At 49.8% G+C, this 21,102-nt stretch overlaps 2 protein-coding genes across 7 annotated transcripts in view; both read left to right on the plus strand.

Moving 5' to 3' along the window:
• Window positions 1-4: 4 nt before the first annotated feature.
• Window positions 5-21,102, plus strand: part of HOXD3 (homeobox D3) — a 38,047-nt gene continuing 16,949 nt past the window's right edge. For 2 of the 4 annotated variants that reach the window (XR_490992.3, XM_073019833.1), the window contains exon 1: window positions 16,223-16,321. The gene's annotated coding sequence lies outside the window, so the exon portion shown is untranslated. Of the gene's footprint in view, window positions 96-16,222; window positions 16,322-21,102 lie in introns of those variants that run through there. The other 2 variants (XM_007965432.3, XM_038001900.2) reach the window with 2 other exon arrangements.
• HOXD4 (homeobox D4) lies at window positions 7-19,329 on the plus strand. 3 transcript variants are annotated; one of them, XM_038001903.2, is made up of 4 exons: window positions 7-95; window positions 10,888-10,913; window positions 13,015-15,349; window positions 15,892-19,329. In XM_038001903.2, the coding sequence occupies exons 3-4, from the start codon at window positions 14,917-14,919 to the stop codon at window positions 16,224-16,226; spliced, it is 768 nt and encodes a 255-aa protein (XP_037857831.1). In that variant the 5' UTR covers window positions 7-95; window positions 10,888-10,913; window positions 13,015-14,916; the 3' UTR covers window positions 16,227-19,329. The 3 variants fall into 3 exon arrangements, with proteins under 3 accessions (XP_037857831.1, XP_037857829.1, XP_007963625.1); XM_038001901.2 differs by having other exon boundaries at window positions 14-95; window positions 9,612-15,349; XM_007965434.3 differs by lacking the exon at window positions 7-95 and having other exon boundaries at window positions 7,681-13,128; window positions 13,384-15,349.

Here is a 21,102-nt window from a genome sequence, read left to right on the forward strand (position 1 = left end):
GTATCTGCCGCCGAGAGCGCGCGCAGCCGGGCAGCGCCTAGTGGATTACGGCAGACGCCCGGACCGACCGCCGCCTGCAGCTCGGCAGCTTTCGGGTAAGAGTCGCCCCCTCCCCGCGCCCCAGCATGCCACCAAGAAGCCTGGGGCGCCGACCCCCTTGGTCAGCTCAGTTCGGCTGCTCCCCTACATTTCCCGGGGAACTGGGGGTCGCTGTCTAAGCCCCTTCCCCCCATTACTTGGTTCCTAGGGCGTCCCCTGCGGCCCGGGGCGGGGTCCGGCTGGGTTCAGAAGTCTAAGGGGACAGTATTATTTCTTCCAGAAATTCTGAGAGATGGGTAGCCACAGACAGGATCCCAATGTCTAGATGGAGAGCCCCTCAATCCCACCCTGAGAAAGCGTGTAGACGGGTTACTACTGAACATCTCCACTTGCTGGGGGTCACTAAAGGCATTTTATACAGAGCTGTGGTTTTTGTGGTTTATCTGTGGTCGTGGCCAGAGGTTCCCGGGAGAATAACAGGTGTTTTTTGAGGGTTGGGGCTTGGGTGGGGGTGGGGTGAATTCTCTGTTCCTAGGATGTGCTTGGTGTTTGAATCTAGGCTTTAGTGACTGATGCTGGTTAATTTCTAGGGTTGATGGTTTATTGGGCCTTGTGTTGTATGAGATGGAATTTTAAATATTTTTAAATGTTTCTCTAGTTCTTAGAGAAATTTTTAAACAACTCAAGATAGGTTCTTCCCACATATGATAATCTGTCAGGTGAATTTGGATTATTTTATATCACAAAATGAATGCATGTTTTGGGAAGTAATGGTATCAGACTATAGGGTCCAGATCTTGGTAAAAACCCAATAAATCTTTGAGAAATACAAGACATCTCTGTGTTCAAACATCGTGTGTTTCTTATTTGCCAGAGTAGGAAAAGAGTAGATCTTTTTGCTCTCTAAATGTATTGATGGGTTGTGTGGTTTTTTTTCACGCCTACTAATAAATATTACATTGTAACATTCTTCCCTCAACTTCAAAACTGCTGAAATGAAACAATATGCATAAAAGAAAATCCTTTGCAGAAGAAAAAAAGCTGTTTTCTCCCTCTGATTTTGAATGGCACTTGAGGATGCAGTTCGCAAATCCTATTGCCTATTCCCGTCATGAACATTGTGAAATGAAACCTTTGGACAATCTGCCGCATTGCGCATGAGACTGGCCTGCGCGAGGCAAGGGTATGGTTCCCAAAGCACCCAGTGGTAAATCCTAACTTATTGTTCTCTTAAAATTCCAATGTAACAACGTTGGCCATAAAAGCGTTTCTGAACAAAACATGTCATCTTTGTAGAAAGGTGTTTTTCATAATTAATGATGGAATCATGTTCATTTCAAAATGGAGGTCCACGATTTGTGGCCAGCTGATGCCTGCAAATTCTCCTGGATCACTAATTCTGATCACTTACAAATAAGAAACTTGAGTGATTCTTTTTTTTACTTGGAGTGTTTGTATTTTGTAATTATTTCTCTATTACGGTACAATGGTCTTTGAGGTCGTTGTTTGATCGGGGTAAAAAATATTCCCCATTGAAAAGCAGGCACCTGGACAGTGGCTTCTAGGCCCTGCCGGGTAGATCTGGAGCAGGAAGAGTCCCTAGGTTGGATGGTACCCGGCTGGGGGTGGGGGTGTGGCCCTGATGGCCAAGCTCTATGTTAAGAGCTTCAGTGCTTTTCCCTGGGTTCTGTAGCCCAGCGCGCTTGGGTGACTAAAAACCTGGGTTGGGTGCAGGTCCGATTATGCAGCAGAGGTTGATGTCATGGGCAGATTTGGAAGATTGAGGGGTTCTTTGTAAGCCCCGTGGTAGCATTAATTCTTATTAGAACGAAATGGTCGATTGCATCTAAGGGAAATAATCCGCAAATCACAGAAACTTTCGGGCCATTAGTCTTCAAGGAGACTAGTTCGTGCTGTTGCCACTACCGGAAATAACCCCATTGTTTCTGTTAACCTAACAAAAAAAATGAAACGAAAATTTAAAACGCTGGGACCCTAAGAGCTGAGAAGCCCGGAAGTATAACTCCCGGTGTCCTTGGCCCAAACCTCTGTTCTCTCATAGAGCAGGGAGCTGGTAGCATGTCCTGACCTTGGTGACGACGGGTCAGGCCATGAACTGGGCTTGAGATCTCTGCGAGGATCAGGAGAAAGAGCGAAACTCGAAATTATAAATGTGGCCAAGCACGAGAGCTGAAAACAAAGCGTATTTTCTCGTCAGATGTTTCTACAAACAAGTACATTTTGCCAGAGTTCTGTTTTCTGAACCAGAAAGGCAAGGGAAATCGAACAAAGACAGTATTTCACCCTGGGCTGGCAGGCAGCTGTTAGAGGTATTTACGGCCTTGCCGCAGTGCGGCGGCCAGGCAGCCGGGCAGGGTATACGGGGGCACCGGAAGCTGGGGAGAAGCCACCAAAAACTCAGAATTCCAACTTAAATTCAATTTAGGGTCACGTTTTCGGAAATGGTGTGAACAGATGCCCTCTTTCTAGGGACTGGTCCTTTAGACTTGATAGTTTTGCAGAATGAGGGAGAAGTTGTGCTCTCTGAATGTAGGGTGGTTTTCCCCGCCTTGAAGAACGACTCAAGGAAAGCGGTGCCCTGTATGTGACATTTCTGATCCACATAACAACCTTCAGAGTGTTCATTGGCAACGAGGAGATACTGCTTGTTCGGCGGAATAGGGCTTGCAAATCAGAAAGGACAGCTGAAGCTTTTAATACAGGTTTTACTGAAAAACAAAAGTATGTTTCCTGCTTCTTGAGATGAGGTTCCCAAGCTCCTCTGCATCCAGGCATAGAAGCGGTGCGCGGTGCCTCATCCGTACTGCGCGGTGCACGCCGGCGGCACAGCTCAGGGCCCCACAGTGCCCGCCACACACGCGCGCCAGGCGTCCAGCGCATGTGCAGTTAAATTGTCCGGCCCGAGGATTCGATCGGCAAAGCACGGGTTGTGGGGGAGGGGACGAGTGGACTCGAGCAGGGAGATACACCCGATCTTTCCATTCTCCCTCCGTCAAGGCTCGCTACTCATCTTGTCTTTATCTCAGCCTTCCCTGTATAGCTGAACAGTTCTACCTTTGGCTACATTTCCAATCATTATGACTCATCACCTCACCCCAATTTAAATGTACGCTAGACATAGGCTGCAAATACGAGACAGGGGCCAAAGGAAACATTCTTCTTTCCAGTATATATATAGCATATATTTGCCCCTCGGGGAAGGGTATAGATTTTTTTTTCGGCCTGGTGCTACTGCTTTGGGAAAAGGCCTTTCCTCCTGGCGCCTGTTCAAACCGCCAAACGTCGGGCCAATCCTTCAGCCCGACCATTCCCGGATCTTGTTATGCCAGCACAGCACATTCGAGGGCTCTGGGGCGCAGCAGCTTGGCAAAGAGTAGTCAAATAAATAAATAAACAAACGGACAAATAAGGGCTTTTCCCGCCTGGGTTCGCTTAATTAATGGGACCCGAGCTTGTTGTTTGTGCTGGGGTGGGGGGTAGGGGATGAGAGGTGGCCTCAGGTCCCTCTTGCTCCTTTCAGCCGCCCCAGGGGACACTGTAGAACCAGCCTCTGGTGCCGGGAGACCTCCGCCCGCTGGAGGAAGTCCCAGCCTCAGGTTTCCGGGGCTGGTGGTCGGCCTGCTCGGTTGTCTGGCGCCTCGTCCAGAAGGAGGCGCTGTAGGACAAGCGTCTCGCCGGCTGCTGCGGCCGGGAAGGGCGGGAGCGGAGGGATCGCTTTCCGCGCTTTCCGCGCTTTCCGCGCCTCCCGCGCCTCCCGCGCCTTCCCCACCGATTCCCTCTACCTCCGCGCGCAAAGTGTGTGGGGCCTAGAACAAGGGTCGATGGTGCTGCGCCCCACACCCCCAGGGGTTCCCTTCTCCAGACCCGCAGTGGAGGCAGCTCCGAGGCCTGGGAGCCTAGGACCGTTCCGGATTGGCAGACCACCTCGCTTTCTCCGCCCTCCCGGAGGGGGCGCGATTTCCTCGTGCTGCGCTTTCGGAGCAGCAAGTTGAATCCTGTATGGGGCAAGCTGGGCCCAATCCGCGGATCCCAACCAGCCCCTCCCTCTGGGCCGCGGGTCCTGTCATTTACCTTGCCCAGGATTCCTGGTACCCAGAATGGACAGCCTTGAAAAGAACATCCTTTAGTACCCCCTCCAACAGGCTGATGGGCCTTGCCCTTGCTCACTTAGAACAGGGCCTGGGTCCTGGGACTCTCTGAAGACTCTTAGAGCTTAGGTAAATCCCATTTGCTCTGCAGCTTGAGAGAACTAGCCAGATGCGCATGTCTACTCCACACCACCCAACCACTCTTCTACCACCACTTCGCGCATTTCAGGCCTTTTGTGGGCTCCACTGGGTACTCCTCGCACCAGCTTCAAGAGCTAGCGACACCTTACTTAAATAATGCTCTGACCCAATCCCACTGATCCTCCATTATCTCTTGGCAATGCAGTCTTTTGTCCCCCTCTCCCCACTGCCTTCTCTAGGGTAAGGATTCTCAGTGGAGACCTGCATCAAATTTCCTGTTTATAATGCAGGTTTCTGGGTCCTATCCCAGATCTACTGAATCAGAATATCCAGATACGGTACCCAGAGACCTGCATTTTGTAAACATCCTCCCCCCAGGGCAGTTGAGAACCACTGGTCAATTATCTCTCCTGCTCCTTTTATGATCCTTTGTTCTCCAAAGATCAAGTTCCCTCTACCCCTACAACTAGGCATCCCCCAGAGCTCCTAGGCTTCCATCCAGGGTTGTGTTTTTTAAGGTCACCACCCTATAGGCTGAGTACTTTCATTTTAGGGAAGGGGCCATGGATCCCTTACTTTTGGCTTGGAGATTTCAAAGACAGTGGGTTGTGGGTTCAGACTGCCATTGTCCCACTTAACCTGTTGTGTGACCTTAGGTGAGTACTGCAACTCTCTAGACGTGTTAATTTCTTTGAAAAGGAGGGATAAGAGTACCTTCAAGGGTTGCTATGAGAATTTTTACTTACTTGCAATACTATATGTCAGGCACTATTCTAACTGCTTTACGTACTTTAACTCACTGGTTAAGTACTTAAACCAGTGTTTTGCCACATACCAAGTATTCAATACATACATGTTTCTTATTATCCCCCTCTTGCTGAGTAATCAGGCCTAGACTTTTAGAGCAAAAGACCCCTGGTTCACTCACCAAATTTTTAAATTCTATGGAGGACAAGACAGGTTTGAACACACAGGAAGTAGCAGACTCAGGAGAACATAGTTCTGGGACCTAACCTATTGCTGTTATGGGCCACATAGTCCTGGCCCACTGGGTCTGAATGGCACCTAAATGTATCAGCATTACACCAGGCAGAAAGTGGCCCTAACTCCTCAGTGGGCAGGTGTCAGGTAGGGGAGGCCTCACACTCACACAGACACATCTTCCACTCCCACAGATGGCTTCAGGTCTTTCCTGAGAGCAGGCCCGTTTATCCAGCTCCTGCAATCACTTTCTCCATCACCACCCTGTCCTGTCAGTCACACCCACTGGGCTGGTTGTTCCTCCTGTTCTCCTATAGCCCCAGGGCAAGGACCCTCCTTGTCTCTTAAAATCTAGGGCAGGGTAGGAAAGCAAAAGACCAACAACAGCCAAGGAAGCTGAGGAGCCCCACCTCCACTTTCCCCAACCCTCCTCAGCCCTTCAACTGCTTGTGCCCCAGGATCTGGGCTCCAGGGCAGCAGCTGAGCCTCTCCCCGCAGCATGTGTAGGGGCTGTAGCCAGAAAGGGTATTTTTATAATTCTTCATAAAACATATATGGAATTTCAAAGAATTGGAAGGGTCAATGGAGAATTGAGGGTTAAGTCCTCACCCTTAGTTCTGGGTCCATGACTTCTGTCTACAGACTTTTTTCATAAGAGCCTTAGTAGCTCTTGGCCAAGCTACTTTGCTTGGTTTAACCAGGAAGTCCTCCTGGGTCAGATTTTTCTCTCAAAACATACAGTTTCTTCTGCTACCAAGCTTGTCAGGCAGTGTTCTGCCTACAGCCTAGGGCAGCACCTCCTGTTCGAACAAATCTTGGTTCTCCTAGTACTTAGATGGCCACCTCAGCCTCTTCTGCCCTTCTTGGGACCACTGGAACCTTATTTCTTGCCTCCCTGCTCTCAGACATCTTGCCCCAAGCCCCCTCCCCTTTTGTTTTGGTCTCTTCTCTCACTATTGGCCTTTTTGTGTGGGGTCACCTCTGCCTCCCTGGGTCCTCAAGCCAGAGCTCCAATGAGTGGTGACTCCACTAGGGTGGGGGGAAGTGGGCAGGGAGAGAAATGTTTCTGTTTTGGTGATAGAGTATAGCGCCAGGAATTTAGAGTTACATTTCTGTCATGCTTGGGACTCCCTGTTCAATCCTTCTCTGGCTATACCCCCAGACTATGTCCTTAAATACCAGCCCTGGGCAGTCTTCTTTCTCCACATGCACCTGGCCAGGGAGCGTATTCAAAGCTCCACCTATCTCTTCTGGTTGTACAAACATTGAGTTTAAGAGGAAGGCTCCACCCTCTTCAGGCAAAAGGCCTCTTAAGAGCCAAAATGAGACTATTCTTTCCTGGAGCCACCTAGCAGGGGCCCTTAGGGTGGGCAGAGGGGTGACTTTCATTACTTTTGGAGTAGAGCTGCTCCCTCCTGGGACCCCTTCACTCTCTCCTCCTTCCTGTGAGCTACTTTGACTCCCAGGTGTTGGAGGAGCCCTACAAGGTGCCCTATCTCATGGGAGCTTGCTAGGCTCTTTTTAGCCACATGGGGAAGGACAGTACCCACAGTCCCACATTACCTATAAATTAATTCCTTCCAGATTTTTAAGAAGGCTCAACTTGCCCTTCCCCACTGCCTCTTCATTATCACCACAACCATTGCAAGCTCTTGGGAAACTCCCCAACAAACTGGCACACGCTAGCTCTGCTTTTCCCACCACTCAGCTTCTCTCTCCATTCCACTCTTTCTTTCAACTACAGAAGACCAGGAGGAGGGGAGGAGAAAAGGAAGAGGGGGAGGAGAAGACAAGAGAAGATTATGGGAAGGTGGACACTTTCTCTTAAATCACTTTGCCTCGCTTTCCTAAGATCAAGACATAAATGATGTCTGCCTCAATATATTCCTTTCGTCTCTCCTTTTCTTTACTCACAGCTACTTTTCTGTTATTATCTAAATATACAGAGTAGGCTATGTAATTTTATCTTTTTGTGTAGGCCACAGTAAAGGTTGCAGGCATGTTTCAGTCACCAGGCTTCATCACCATTTGTTCAAAGAATGTCTACCTAGCCCTGACTAGGTACCCATCACTGTTTCAAACACTGTTTCTCCTCAATCTTGTCTTCTCCTTACCCCATTCTCATAAAAAGCTCATCACAATTGCCTGGAAACTAATATGTACTGTGGACTCCTCTCTCCTTCCCTCCCCTCCCCTCCCCTCCTCTTTCTTTCTTTCTTTCTTTCTTTCTTTCTTTCTTTCTTTCTTTCTTTCTTTCTTTCTCTCTCTCTCTCTCTCTCCTTCCTCCCCTCCCTCCCCCCCCTCCCCCCTCCCTCCCTCCCTCCCTCCCTCCCTTCCTTCCTTCCTTCCTTCCTTCCTTCCTTCCTTCCTTCCTTCCTTCCTTCCTTCCTTCCTTCCTTCCTTCCTTCCTTCCTTCCTTCTCTCCTGACAGAATCTAGCTCTGTTGCCCAAGCTGGAGTGCAGTGGTGCGATCTTGGCTTACTGCAACATCTGCCTCCTGGGTTCAAGCGATTCTCCTGCCTCAGCCTCCTGAGTAGCTGGGATTTCAGGTGCACCACCACGCCCAGCTAATTTTTGTATTTTTAGTAGAGATGGGGTTTCACAATGTTGGTCTGGCTGGTCTCAAACTCCTGACCTTGTGATCTGCCTGCCTCAGTCTCCCAAAGTGCTGGGGTTACAGGAAAATAAAGATAGCTCTTCTCAACCCCTCAAACTATTATTATTATTATTATTTTACAGCTGCTCATCTGGTGCTAACCAGAATCAGAAACTATGTTTTGAAGAGTTTATCCATTTTTAAAAACAGATGCCATCAACCATAAAAGAAAAATATCTTTCTACATGGCTAATGAAACAGAAAAAGGAGAAATGGATGCCTTACAATCCAGGCTAATAACCCCCTGCTTTCTAGCTAATGACAGTCAAATCAGGAAATGGGTTTGGAAATGCATGTAGAATGGGTGGAAATTGGGATGCAAAGAGATCTTTGTATGAAGGGATCTCTTTTATGGGTTTCATGGGTCTTTCTGATGGGAACAGTTGCAACTGAATTTGATTTAGAAATCATATGTGTGTGTGCTCTACAAATCTCCACAGAACATCCATTATTTTCATCAGAATAGTCAAAACCACACATGTTTTTACACTGTTTGGTGGCAACTCTGGTGGGCTATTGAAGGGTGCTAGGGGGTCAGTTCTCTTTTTATTTATGCTCCTTGGTGGGAGCTGAGGGCATCTTTCCCTCTCTCTTACCCCCACCCCAGCCTCGCCCAAGCAGAGAATGCCACATTCTCCTAGAGAGTAGCTTCAGGCCCAAGCTGTTTCCTTGGTTTTCTCAGCAGGACAGCGGCAGTGTACTACTCCCTCTTCCTCTCTTAGGCTCTCTCCCTGGTGGGGGCAGCAGTGTGGGTGTGGAGGTAGGCCTCCTAAAACTCCCACGCAGTTTTGAGCCCCCAAAGCTCCTGAGCCTTAATCCCTGTGCTTGGAGACACTATGGGAGTGGGGACATCTGACTTCCTAGGTTTGAGAGTCTCATTTGCTTCCTCACACCCTTTCTCCTTCACACCAGGGCTGTTTTATTGTTTTATTGTTTTACTTCTTTGGAGTTTTAGTTGCCAAAGATTCTAATGAGGCTATTCTCCACTTTCTCACTTTACCAAACCCCAAGTCTTGCTGTTTTAAGCAGTTTGGTCACTTGCAAAGGCTTCCCTTTCAGATCTAAGCAAATTATAGAAACCTCTAGGCATGTGGCTACCTTCGACTTTCTCCAAGCCCATCCACAACAACACCGAGGGGGCCAAGTGTTAATTCCAACTGCCACTCCCACCCCCAAACCCACCGAGCCTCTCCCTAACCACCCTTTCTCTATTGAAACTTGAACAAAATCTCAAATAACTTCCAACTTCTGTCATAAGCAAATAAGAAGTGGCTTTTGACCTTTCTCTATCACATCTAGAGCTAGAAAATTATTGAAATAAAGGGGTTAATGGTACTCACAGTGAATGCAGCCAAAGAATCATGAGACATGCCCACCAACCAGCCTTATCCAAATAGAACTATCTCCCAACTTAAACAGTTTCTCTGAAAAGATGCTATTTGAAAAGTCTGGGGTATTGATATAAATATGAACTCCCTTGCATCTTGGATATTTGGAACTATTTAAATCTGAGGAAACAGTTGCAGCAAACCTTTATTTAGTGAATAAAAGTTTAAAGTCAAAGGTTATTTATGGTTCTGTAGAGATGGGACCTGAGTGGCTATTTATGAGCACGTGATTCCAATAAACTTTGTTTTATGGCTTGAGAGTTGACAAGCCAAAATATAATTCCCACCATAAATTAGGTTAAGAGCATACAAGTGCAGATGCTGGGTTCCTGGAGCAGCAATAGGAACGTGAGAGGCTCCAGCCAGCGCCGGGCTAAGAAGGAGACAGTTCTACTCCCAGCTCCCCTGCCCACTAGGAAAGAAAAACAGTAAGTCACTTATTACTTTTTCCACAACAACTTCAGAGGTGGGAGATTTCTCTATTCCTGACTTTTCTGCCTAGGATGGGGATAAGTCTCACCGAAGTTAATTCTAATTTTAGCCTAAACCTAAATTAACAAATAGAATAAGCATCTCGATGTCCTATGCCCTCCCTTCTGGATAGGGACAGTTAGGAATTGAGGGCTCTCACCTCACAGGAAGGACTTATTGCCCCTCTCCTCCCCATAAGAGCATCTCCTTCAGAAGTGGAATAAAACAGTGGTATTCTGGGTGGGGAAAGAAAGAGAGGATGAGGGTGAAGATGCTTTGTCCCCCAGATTTCTGATATTGCCTTCCTATAATAATATCAGGAAAGACTGAAAACTTAAAACTGGACACCAGCCTCTGGGAGGACCACTGCATAGTAAGATTGTCTTCTGGGCTCTCAGCAGCAATCCTGAAAAATTGATGTCACACCCTAAGAGCTGGATAACAATCTAAAGCATTACCATTCACCTTTAAACTCATTGATTTTCCTCCTCCTTGGTTATCATTTGGGTCCTCATTTTTCCCCCTGGAAATTGCTCTTTGTTTTGAATTGAAGTAGAAGTGGCAAGTCCCAGCCATGCCTGATTCTTCTTTGAGGAGGAGAAGACAGGTTTGGGGGGCACTGGTTGGGGCTGAGGAATTTGAAACCAACCTGAAGCTGGAATGGGAGGCTGAATTGCTCCCAGGGTGGGAGAGATAGGAAGCTGGGGTGAGGGGCAGATGGAGCGGCTACCCCTCCCCAGTGTACCTGCACCCACCCAGCCCGATTGCGCGGAAGGAAACACACAAAGGCCCATTTTCTCTTCGCTTCTTGTTTTCCCACTGGGAAAACCCTGTTACGGGCGACCTGACTCGGACCAAGTAACCAGTGAGGTTTTGCCCAAGGGTGCGTGGAGTGGGGCAGGCGATGGAGACGCGGCTCTCCTCTTGAGCGACTGCGGTCTTCGGCTCCGCGGAGAACTTTGCGCAGTTCCCGGGGGCGGGCACCTGAAGCAGGGAGGTCTGGGTATTGGTGGGGTATCTGGGCCTTGTCATTTTTCTGTGTGTTATGTTTCTGCTTTATTATCCTGTGGAAGTTAAGTGATCCCCGTTTTCATTGCAACAGGTTCAGGACCATGAGAGAGCGCCGCTGTAAGTACCTTCCCGCTTCTTCCGAATCGCGAAGAGGCGGTACTGATCGCGGGGAAGTGGTGGGCTAAGGGCCGAGCCAGTGGAGTGGGCGGATTTGGAAGAAAGGCCCTGCCTCCACCACCCCACCCCCACCCCACCTTCCATCCCCGGCCTCGCTCTGCGAGGTCAGTCCGCTTCGGGAGGTGGAGGCGCTAAATCGAGGTCCTGGAAAGCTCTTCTGGGGCCTGGTTCACAGACACCTGCCTGAGGCAACGGTCCGCGGGGTCTCGCCCTTGTCTCCTTGAGCCTTCCTGGACCTTCGCGGCCTTTCCCTGCTCTGCACAGGTGCAGCTCCGCCAAGGCGCTCGCTTCTGTTAAGAGCTTGCTAATTAGCAGCCCGTCTTATTAGCGGCATCAAACCAACGCAGTAAACACCAAGGCAATGCAATCCCCTCCGCAGCCCAACCCTTAACCTGTTCTAGCCTGGCCAACCTTCTGTTTTTAAAAAAATTCACTGAAAACAAAAACTCAATCCTCTATGGCATGGGTGTGTTGAGCTACCCGCTTCTGAGCTTTACGTGGACATTCCTTCCCCGCCCCTCCCCCGTTCTGCTTGCAGCGGTGTGGGCCCTGGGCTTGGGACACTGGCTGAGCAAGGAGGGATACGGACCTTCTTTTCACCTCTGCTTCTCTGTAACTGCAGCTGGAGAATTTCTGCCCCAGAGGCGCTGGTGCTGCAAGGAGGCATAGGACGGTGGAGTGGGTTGGGTGCGGAGGGGTGGGGCCAGAGACTCGTGGGGTCCTTGGCTTGGATGTTTGGATCTTTCTGAGCTGCCTGTGCCGCGAAAGACAGGTACATTTCTGATTAGGCCTGTGAAGCCTCCTGGAGGACCATCTCATTAAGACAATGGTATTGGAGGGAGAGTCACAGAAAGAACTGTGGCCCCTCCCTCACTGCAAAACGAAGGTGATTTTATTTTAATGGGAGTTGGAATGCGAGGGCTGCAGGAACCGGGCTCCCTCCTTCATGGTTGGAAAAGCTACGGCTGGACTCAGAGACAGGTTTTTTGGCCCCGCTGGACTGGGCAGTCTAGTCGACCCTTCGTAGGCTGTACACACCCCTAGAAGAGCAGTTACCCCTATACACCAGGCTGGCTCAAGTGAAAGGGGCTCTGGGCTCCAGTCTGGAAAATCTGATGTCCTGGGGACCTCCTGGTCTTGCTTCTCTCCTCCCCTCCACTGGCTCTGGGTGCTTATCTCTGCAGAACCTGCTCGCTAGCAAACCCACATTCGGCGCCCTGTAGCTGAACACAGCACAAAAAGCCCGAGAGATCAAAAGCATTTAGTATGGGCAGTTGAGCGGGAGGTGAATATTTAACGCTTTTGTTCATCAATAACTCGTTGGCTTTGACCTGTCTGAACAAGTCGAGCAATAAGGTGAAATGCAGGTCACAGCGTCTAACAAATATGAAAATGTGTACATTCACCCCAGTCCCCAGCCGGCTCAGCAGGCTCCCTCAATTTGTCTGGATAGAGCCTAGGCCCAGTGTCCCAGGAAGGTGGATACTTGGGAGTCCTTGGCATTCCGGGAAACTGGGGGGACTCTCCCGGGATAAACAGATTCTGCAGCCTCATAGCCCTTGTTAGAACCGGCACCCCAAAAATCCCTAGGAAATAGGTAAAGTGGTGGAAGCAAAGGATGGGGGGATGTAGTGCCAGGCTTGAAGGGGAAGTATCCCTGCCCCACCCCACCAGGCCCAGGCCCAGGCTTAGGCTTGAAACTAATTTTTGAATTATGTTGGAGGTAGGAAGGGCAATCAAGACAGTAAAAAACAAAAAACAAAAAACTAATACCTTCAGCCTACAGTTAGGCACCCAAAAGCCCCATTCGAGCCAGGGCATCCCTGTTCCCCTGAAATCCATCCAGGCTCTGAGTGAGTCTGCGCTCTCCATGCCCTGAACTGAGGAGCAAGCACTGCACAGTGCCGAGGCGCTGGGGCGGGTGAAATTTGTGAACTTTTGTACTCTTGTGTGCTGCTGTCGGCAAAGCAAAAATAATGAAAGTTTGTGGTATGTTTGTAAATGATTTCGAATGACCCCTCGCCCTGCCCTTCACCATTAGCGCGCCGGCCTCAGCCCAAGGCGGCTCGGTGCCTGTGAGCAGCGCCTGCCTTGGGGTCTGCAGCAGCAGCCAGCAGCGGAACGGAGAGGCCAGCCCGGATCAGGACCCATGAAGGTAAATGTGCGACTTCTTGGAGAAGTAGCTTTGGCAGACAACCTGGCTTGGTCAGGCAGTAGGAAAAGGAGTGGACAGATGATATTCCCCTCTCGCTTCTTTTTCTTCTGCCGCCAAGGACATTTGTTCTTTTCTGGAAAATACCACTTGATAAGGAGGGGGGCGGTATTTGGATCCTGGGGGAGGGGGTTAATAAAGCTGCTATCCTTGGGATGGATTATTTTTCTTTCTTTCTTTCTTTTTTTCTTTCTTAAGAAGAATATTCTGGTTGATCCCGTTCTTGGTAACCCTGACCCTGGCCGAAGAATGAGGAAACTCATTGCTTCAAATTGTCGCCAAGCCCATCAGGCTACCTGAACTGTTTCAGAAAGTGCGGGTGGCTGCGTCCAACGGTGGTGGCTCAGAGGCAGAGGCTGGGGCCGGCAGCAGCCTAGGTACCTCACTCTGGGTGGGACCAGAGGTTGTAACGTTGTCTATATATACCCTGTAGAACCGAATTTGTGTGGTATCCGTATAGTCACAGATTCGATTCTAGGGGAATATATGGTCGATGCAAAAACTTCACGTTTCTTCGGAATAGCCAGAGACCGAAGTGCGAAGTGGAGACTAGAAGCAGCCGGCGCTGGTCAGCCTCCTCTGTTTTATTACCTTGGACTCCAGGAGGATCAGCTGCGCCTAGTGACATAGAGCAGCCTTTTCCTCTCCGGAAGCTCCTCACCTTTAAACAGAGGATCCTCTGGGTGCTGAAAAGACTGAAAGAGAAAGAGAAAGAAAAGGAAAGAAAAGAAAAGAAAAGAAAAGAGAAAAGCAAGCCTAATTGGTTGCATGGATGCAGGGCCAAAGGGCTAGGTTTTGGGGTACTAGGGAGTGAGGTGCAAGGCCAGCTTGCCTAGTCCCAGCTCTGCCCTCCAGGAACATGAGGTGCAAAGGTACCCAAATAGGGGCTTGCTTGTATTTGGGGCCCTCCTGTGGGAAGAAAGCAAGCTTCGAAGAAGCCCAGTGGGGAGCTCTAGGGTGCAATTTGGCAAGGTGGGGGTGCCCTTGCCACCATCCCAGCCCACCCCCAGCTACATGGGCAAGGGCAGCGAGGGCCCCCTGCTATTTTGGCAGGGCCCAGCTTTGGCTGGGAACCCCTGGGCCTGGGCACTGGTAGAAAGGATGGCGGTTACTCATTGCCTAATTTGATTCAAGCTGGCCAGATTCTGGTAACTTTTGGGTGACCCTGATGAAAACAAAGCCAGGACGGCGGCCTTTGTATGGCAGAGTCCCCGCTCCCGCCGGCTGCAGGCAGGGCAGGCAGGCAGGAACCCTCCCTGCCTGGGGCACTCTGCCCAACTCAAAGGCGACTTCACCCACCCACCTTTTATTGCTCTGTACCCCAATAGGAGGATTCATTCTTCCTTGAGCTGTGCCTACTTGGTGTGGGGGGGGGGTTGCATTCAGCTGGGGGTGAGTGGAAGGGGTACGGAAGGTTGGCAAAATCAGTGGCAGACAAAGCTGGGATTACCTGAGGGGAATGGGGTGCTGGGGACTGGAACTACATTAATATCTGGCAGGGCTCTCAAATGTGCTACAGCTAGCTACTTGATTATACGTATGTTATTTAGTTAAATTTGTGAAAATTATGAGATGCTCACCAACCCGGTGATAAACTTGCTCCCTCGCCATTGGCTGGCCTGGTCACATGGCTGCCCAACTTTATTCAGTTGACAGCAAGTAGGAGGGCCCTATGGAAGGAGAAAAAAAGACAACACGAGAAAAATTAGTATTTTCTACCTTCTGAAATTAATGGTCATGAGTTCGTATATGGTGAACTCCAAGTATGTGGACCCCAAGTTCCCTCCGTGCGAGGAGTATTTGCAGGGCGGCTACCTAGGCGACCAGGGCGCCGACTACTACGGCGGCGGTGCACAGGGCGCAGACTTCCAGCCCCCGGGGCTCTACCCACGGCCCGACTTCAGTGAGCAGCCTTTCGGAGGCGGCGGCCCCGGGACTGGCTCGGCGCTGCCTGCGCGGAGTCACGGACAAGAGCCAAACGGCCCCGGTGGTCACTACACCGCCCCGGGAGAGCCTTGCCCAGCGCCCCCGGCGCCTCCGCCGGCGCCCCTGCCTGGCGCCCGGGCCTGCAGTCAGTCCGACCCCAAGCAGCCGCCCCCCGGGACGGCACTCAAGCAGCCGGCTGTGGTCTACCCATGGATGAAGAAGGTGCACGTGAATTCGGGTAAGGCTCGGATCCAGGAACCTCTCTATCTACATCCCAGCCCGTTGGCCTGGGTCGCCTGGAAGGGGTTGCGTGTAGGTGGGGGCGTGTGTAGCTTCCGTGGGTGCCACAATTTCTCTCCCCATAAATTTTTATAGCTGAGGGAGCAGGTCAGGACCATGTGGCTGGCTGCTCGGCTGTGGGCGCAAAAGGGGGTGGGGATGGGGGTGGGGTGGGGGAGGACTCCATTTTCAGAGCAGGGGGAAGGCTGTGGAGGAGCGGGGGATTTCCAAAATGCTTGAGGGTTCCGGACCTGGTGGTGGGCCCGGAAGAAGGAGCACATCTGGGGATCCCGCAAGCCTGGGGTATGTGGGTGTGTTTGAGGAGGTGGGTGGGAGGGAGCGTGTGCGCTGGGGAGAGGGCGGGAGGGAGGAATCAAGCGAGCTCAGGAGCGCGGGGAGGGCCGCGGGCCTCGGGGCGCGCCAGGAAGTGAGCGGCGGAGGCGAGGGGCCTAACTAGTGGCCAGGCTCTGACCTGCCTGTCCTGTCTGTTTTGTCTCGCAGTGAACCCCAACTACACCGGTGGGGAACCCAAGCGGTCCCGGACGGCCTACACCCGGCAGCAAGTCCTAGAACTGGAAAAAGAATTTCATTTTAACAGGTATCTGACAAGGCGCCGTCGGATTGAAATCGCTCATACCCTGTGTCTGTCGGAGCGCCAGATCAAGATCTGGTTCCAGAACCGGAGGATGAAGTGGAAAAAAGATCATAAGCTGCCCAACACCAAAGGCAGGTCATCGTCCTCATCTTCCTCCTCATCTTGCTCCTCCTCAGTCACCGCCGGCCAGCATTTACAGCCCTTGGCCAAAGACCACCACACGGACCTGACGACCTTATAGAAGTGGGGACCCTGGGCCCATCTCTCCCTGCGCACCAGGCTGAGCCGAAGCTGCGGGGGCAGGCCGGGCCTGCTGTCACCTCGCTGGGCTCTAAGGTACTGTGGGGTGGACCTGGGACAAGCAGGCCGCCCTCGGACTAGGTTAGCATCCTTCCCGAGGGCAGCCCCCTCCCTAGAGCGGGATGGGAGTGGGGGGGGCGGGATTCTCTCTCTATTATATGGCAGGAGCTACTGAGAACATAAAATATTGGCGAGTCATTAAACTCATGAAAATCACCGCTCTTGGATTTTGAATTTGCAAATGAAGGATGGATGCTGTATCCCAGTGTGAATTTGGACATTCTCCCCCACTCCACCCCTCCAGGGAGCTTTGTGGCCTAATAATGTGGGGGAGTTGAGGCAGAAGGTTGGCCACCCCTGTGCTAGGTGCTTTCAGTGTAAGCCGGAGAGCTGGGTCAGGATTTCTGAACTTTCTGGGTTGTCTATGGAATTTCGTGTGATTAAAAATATATATATTTTGCTCCCAGTGGCCCCATGTCCAAAGAAAAGGGTCTAAGAAGGAAGTAAAAACGGGTTATTTTATGTTTAGATATTTGCTTAAATATTTATTTGTTGGGAAATGTGGTACAGAAATAACTGACACCTTCATGCCAAAAATCTTAAAAAGGTGAAAGGGGCTGAACTTCAGGTAGCAGAATCAGAGATATGTGCACTTACTTCTGAACTCCACCCCTCCCCACTCTCTGGAAATGTGTGTGTGGGGGGGGCCCTTAACCCTTCCAGAAGGAAGCAAAGGATTCACTCAAAGTTGTGTTCTTGAAAATATATTTCCACATGTTTTTTTTTCAGCACTGCGCTTACAACCAGTTCTGGGTGATTAAAGGAAAGGGAAAAAAAGCAACAAATGGTCCAACATTTTCCTTCTGGGGAAAGAAAACAAAACCTCTATGCACTGGGTGGTTAGATAATGACTGAATTTTCTGTTCCAACTGGATTCCAAATGCCCTAAATACCCCCATATAGCAATGTTTTACAGGAATTACTATATGGCCTGTGTAGGGGAGGGGCTGTGCGGTGGGGAGAAAGTGGGAAGGTGAGGAACTCTTGCTTTAAGAAGGAAAAACAAAAACAAAACCCTAATTGAATCTAGAAAGCCACAAAAGTTAGCCTTAGAGGTTTTTTCCCCTTGAAGTTTTAATTTTTTAAAAAACAAAATCTAAGGAAGTTTTCCTCAGCTCATTAATTAGAAGCAGAATTTGTAAAAGTATAAAAGTTTTCAAGCACTCATCTTTGCCTTGAGAATAGTGGTTTTTTAAGGAATCACTCTCAACAGGGGAGATGTCTTTTAGTTCATTTTTCTAAAATGCTGACCCTCAAGCATAAGGAGGAAAAAGTCAAAATTAATGACCAGAGGTCATATACTGAGATGAAACCAGTCTTCCCAAGGCCTCAGGCTCCAAAAAATGTTGTAGCTATCAAAAAGTGACCAAGGTGGGAAAGGGAGAAAGGATAAGCTTAAAACTTAATTTTAAAATCCAGAAGGGGGTATTTTTTTCAGTACTTCAAAAACACTTTAGAGGGTTTCTGTGGTAATTTAAAAAATATATGTAAGTGGGAGGGAAAAAAGAGTTTCTCTGTAGGCGTGTTCTTTGGCTGTGTCTCCTGAGAGCTGAGGGCAGGTATTCGCTGCAGTCTCTAGGCTGAAATTCTGCTTCTCTAAAGTGTCTTCCAAGCCTTGGTCTTTTGTATTAGACCCTGGGGACTGCTCTTTGTTCCTCCTTGGGGTGAGCCTGGCTCTCAGACTTGCACATGGCAATACTTGAATATCACCATGTCGGGATATTAAAGATGGATATTCCTGCATTATTCACATCATTGTTTCTATGACAAAAAGCACAGAGTTCATACATAGTCAAGACATCTTTTTTTCTGACGCCCTCACGTTGAGAAGCTGAAAAGGTATTTTACTGAAGTCCGGGTAAATTACAGAATCAGGTTCATCCAGAGGACAAATTTTCTATTCGATTAGCTGTATTTCAGCCGGGAGGACTGACCTCTAAACCCTTAACCTTTTGGACTCTAACTACCCTTCTCTTCTTTTTTCCTCTCTAATATGGAGAGCAGTCTTTGGATGTACCATTTGAAAGGAGCCGCTATCCTTAGGCAAATTGGAAAGTTGCTAAGCTGCTTTCCTAAAACTCAAATCTGTGTATACATTGAACCTTCTCCTTGGGAAACGGAAAAAGGTATATATTTTCACAACATCCAACTACATATATATAATAGAGATTTGTTATATAGATTTTCCCCCACCTCAGAAGTTCAGGTTGCTCACCCCCAGCTTCATACCAAATGCCACAACAGTTTAACTGACTTCATCCCTGCCCCAGAGGAAAGCCAAGAAACATGTTTTCATAAGGAAAACCCAAGCTTCTTCTCAAACGTAGCCCCACTACTTTGGAAAGTAACTTAATCAGAGAAACAACTTCTTTGTTTATAAGTCTCAGCTCTCCTTCTCAGCTTCAAGGGATTCTTTTGAAATGTTAATGGAGCCTGGATGGCCCAGAGTGCAGCCCCCAACCCTGAGGTCCCAGCCGGACCCCAGCATCCATTTGGGCCCACAGGAGTGGGCCAGGGAAGGGGTAGGACCCGGCAACCACTTAGGGCAGGGAAGGAAATGGGTTTCCATCTGAGAACGTGCTTTGGAGAAAATTAGGTGTGGAAAGCCTCCAGTGCCCATTTGCTATTATTTGTTTCCAGTTTGTTCCTTTAAATATGAGCCAGAAGTGTTTGTGTTGGTGTTTTAAAAACAAAAACCAAAACCGTGTTGGGGTCCTGACCGGGGGAGGGGGAGGGGGAGAGTGAAGTGTTTGCTGAGGAGGTTGCTCCTCTGACTCCCATCTCACTTTGTCCATCGCAGCCTTTTGTTGGGAGATGACATTGTCAGTCAGCCTATGATGTCTGTTCACACGAGATGCTTTTTTAATAGAATTGACCAATGTTTTGCTGCCACTGATTAAAGTATTATTTATACTAATTGTTGCTTGTAGTTTTGATGTAATTCATTGATCTATATTTAAAATAATAAAAAGTGTAGCAAAATCTCCCTCCTGTTTGGTGCCTTAACAGAAGCATTCATTCTTTGTTAAGTCTTCTAAAAGCTAACACTTAACATAAACAATTTATTATTTTCTGCAATAAATTAGGCACCATTTTTTGGGGGGTGCCTAAAATGTGAAGGTTAAACCATGTAAGGCTTAGCAATTCTATTATTACCCCCTCCCTCATATACACATACTCCCAATTGGCCCTCATATTTTGTGAGCATTGGGAAGTCTGGGGTTGAATTCAGGGTGCAGAGTGTTGGGTGTTAATTTTTTGAAGAAAAAGAACTGCCCAGGTTAATAAGGGGATCCAGATTGGCATTCTGCTGGGCCCGGGCCAGCCCCCAGCCCCTTTTGGTCTGGAAGCCCTTAGAGGAAGTCTTTGTGAAGTGGTGGATGAGACACCTTACTGGTCCTCCATCCCCAATGCAGGGAGAGTGCTCTGGGTTCTGGGCTGACCTGAGGCTCCTGGGTGGCTGCTCTGACCTGATCCCTGGCCTCCACTCTTGGGCTTCTACTTTTCCGGTGCCGCTCAGGTCCTGCACCTGCCCCTCCTTCTCCCGCGCCCCCTCCATCCCTCGGGCAACAATAAACACTCCCCACTATAAAAACTGCCCTGCACTACATTTACCGCAAGGGCTTCTTCACATCTTGGCCTCGCCTTGAAGAAGGGGCCAAGACAGGAGTCCCAAAATAGATGGGGTGCTTGTTCCAGACAGGAAATGAGTAGAATGCATAAAATCAGACATGTGTCCTTAATACATGGAAGGGCTCGCCCCAGACGCGTGGACATGTGTATTTATAAGTGCACAGGCAGAAGTTTTAAATATTCAGACACATTTTATGATTGTCCTCTGCCCGTCTTCTGGTTAATGGCTCCTCCCGTGCCCACCAATACATCAATAACGCTGTGTGTATTGAATCGCAGGCAGGGATGAGGAGGAAGCGCGTCCATAGCACAGCCCGCTGAGTATACAGTACAGTAAATCGGGACCCTCGGCAGACGGCGCTTCCCGCCCGCCTGCCCGCCATGTTGGGGAGCACTCCCTGCCCCCCGCGCCGGGTTGGGCGGCCGGGGGCTCGCTGGCAGCCGGGGGAGGGCCTTTCATAACCCGGAGAATTTTCTAAGTGCGAGGAAGATGATAAGAATAGATTTCTACAAGTCCCGACCACGTGATTGGCGAAATAATTAATTCAGCACGTCTCTTAAGAAACAAGGAGTCGTCATTAATCTGCCACGCAAAGGGCTCTCTCCGACTTGGAAAGTGCAGGGATCCCAAGAATATCACCCGCCCAGGGGGGCCGCGCGGTGCCCCCGGCCCTCCACCCCCGGCCCCCGGCGGGCGCGGGAGCGCGGCCGCAGGTAAATATTTTGGCAACTTTTATTTCATCAGATTTAAATCCTTAATGAACTTAGCTGTCACGGCCGCTGACAAATAGTTCCCTTTGCTTCCTGATTTGGAACTGCGCGCCGGCGAGAAGTTGTTAGTGGCTTGGATGGTGACCTTTGGTTCAGCAAAGCTTTGCACTTATGAAAAATTACTGAGAGCGGCCGAGTGTGTGTGTGAGTGTGCGTGCGTCCGCGCGCGCGCTTGTGTGTGTGAGAGAGGGAGAGACAGACAGAAACAGGGAGTGGGTGTGTGTGCGAGGTGCTAGGGTGCCAGGGGGCGAGGGGTGAGGCGCGAGGTGCAAGCGGGCTGCTCCAAGACAACAGGAGTTGTAAAAAACCGGCCCGGCTGGGGGACGCGCCTGGCGCACGCGGGCTGAGGTTGC

The sequence above is a fragment of the Chlorocebus sabaeus genome, chromosome 10 (genome assembly GCF_047675955.1).
Source record: "Chlorocebus sabaeus isolate Y175 chromosome 10, mChlSab1.0.hap1, whole genome shotgun sequence".
NCBI lineage: Eukaryota > Metazoa > Chordata > Mammalia > Primates > Cercopithecidae > Chlorocebus > Chlorocebus sabaeus.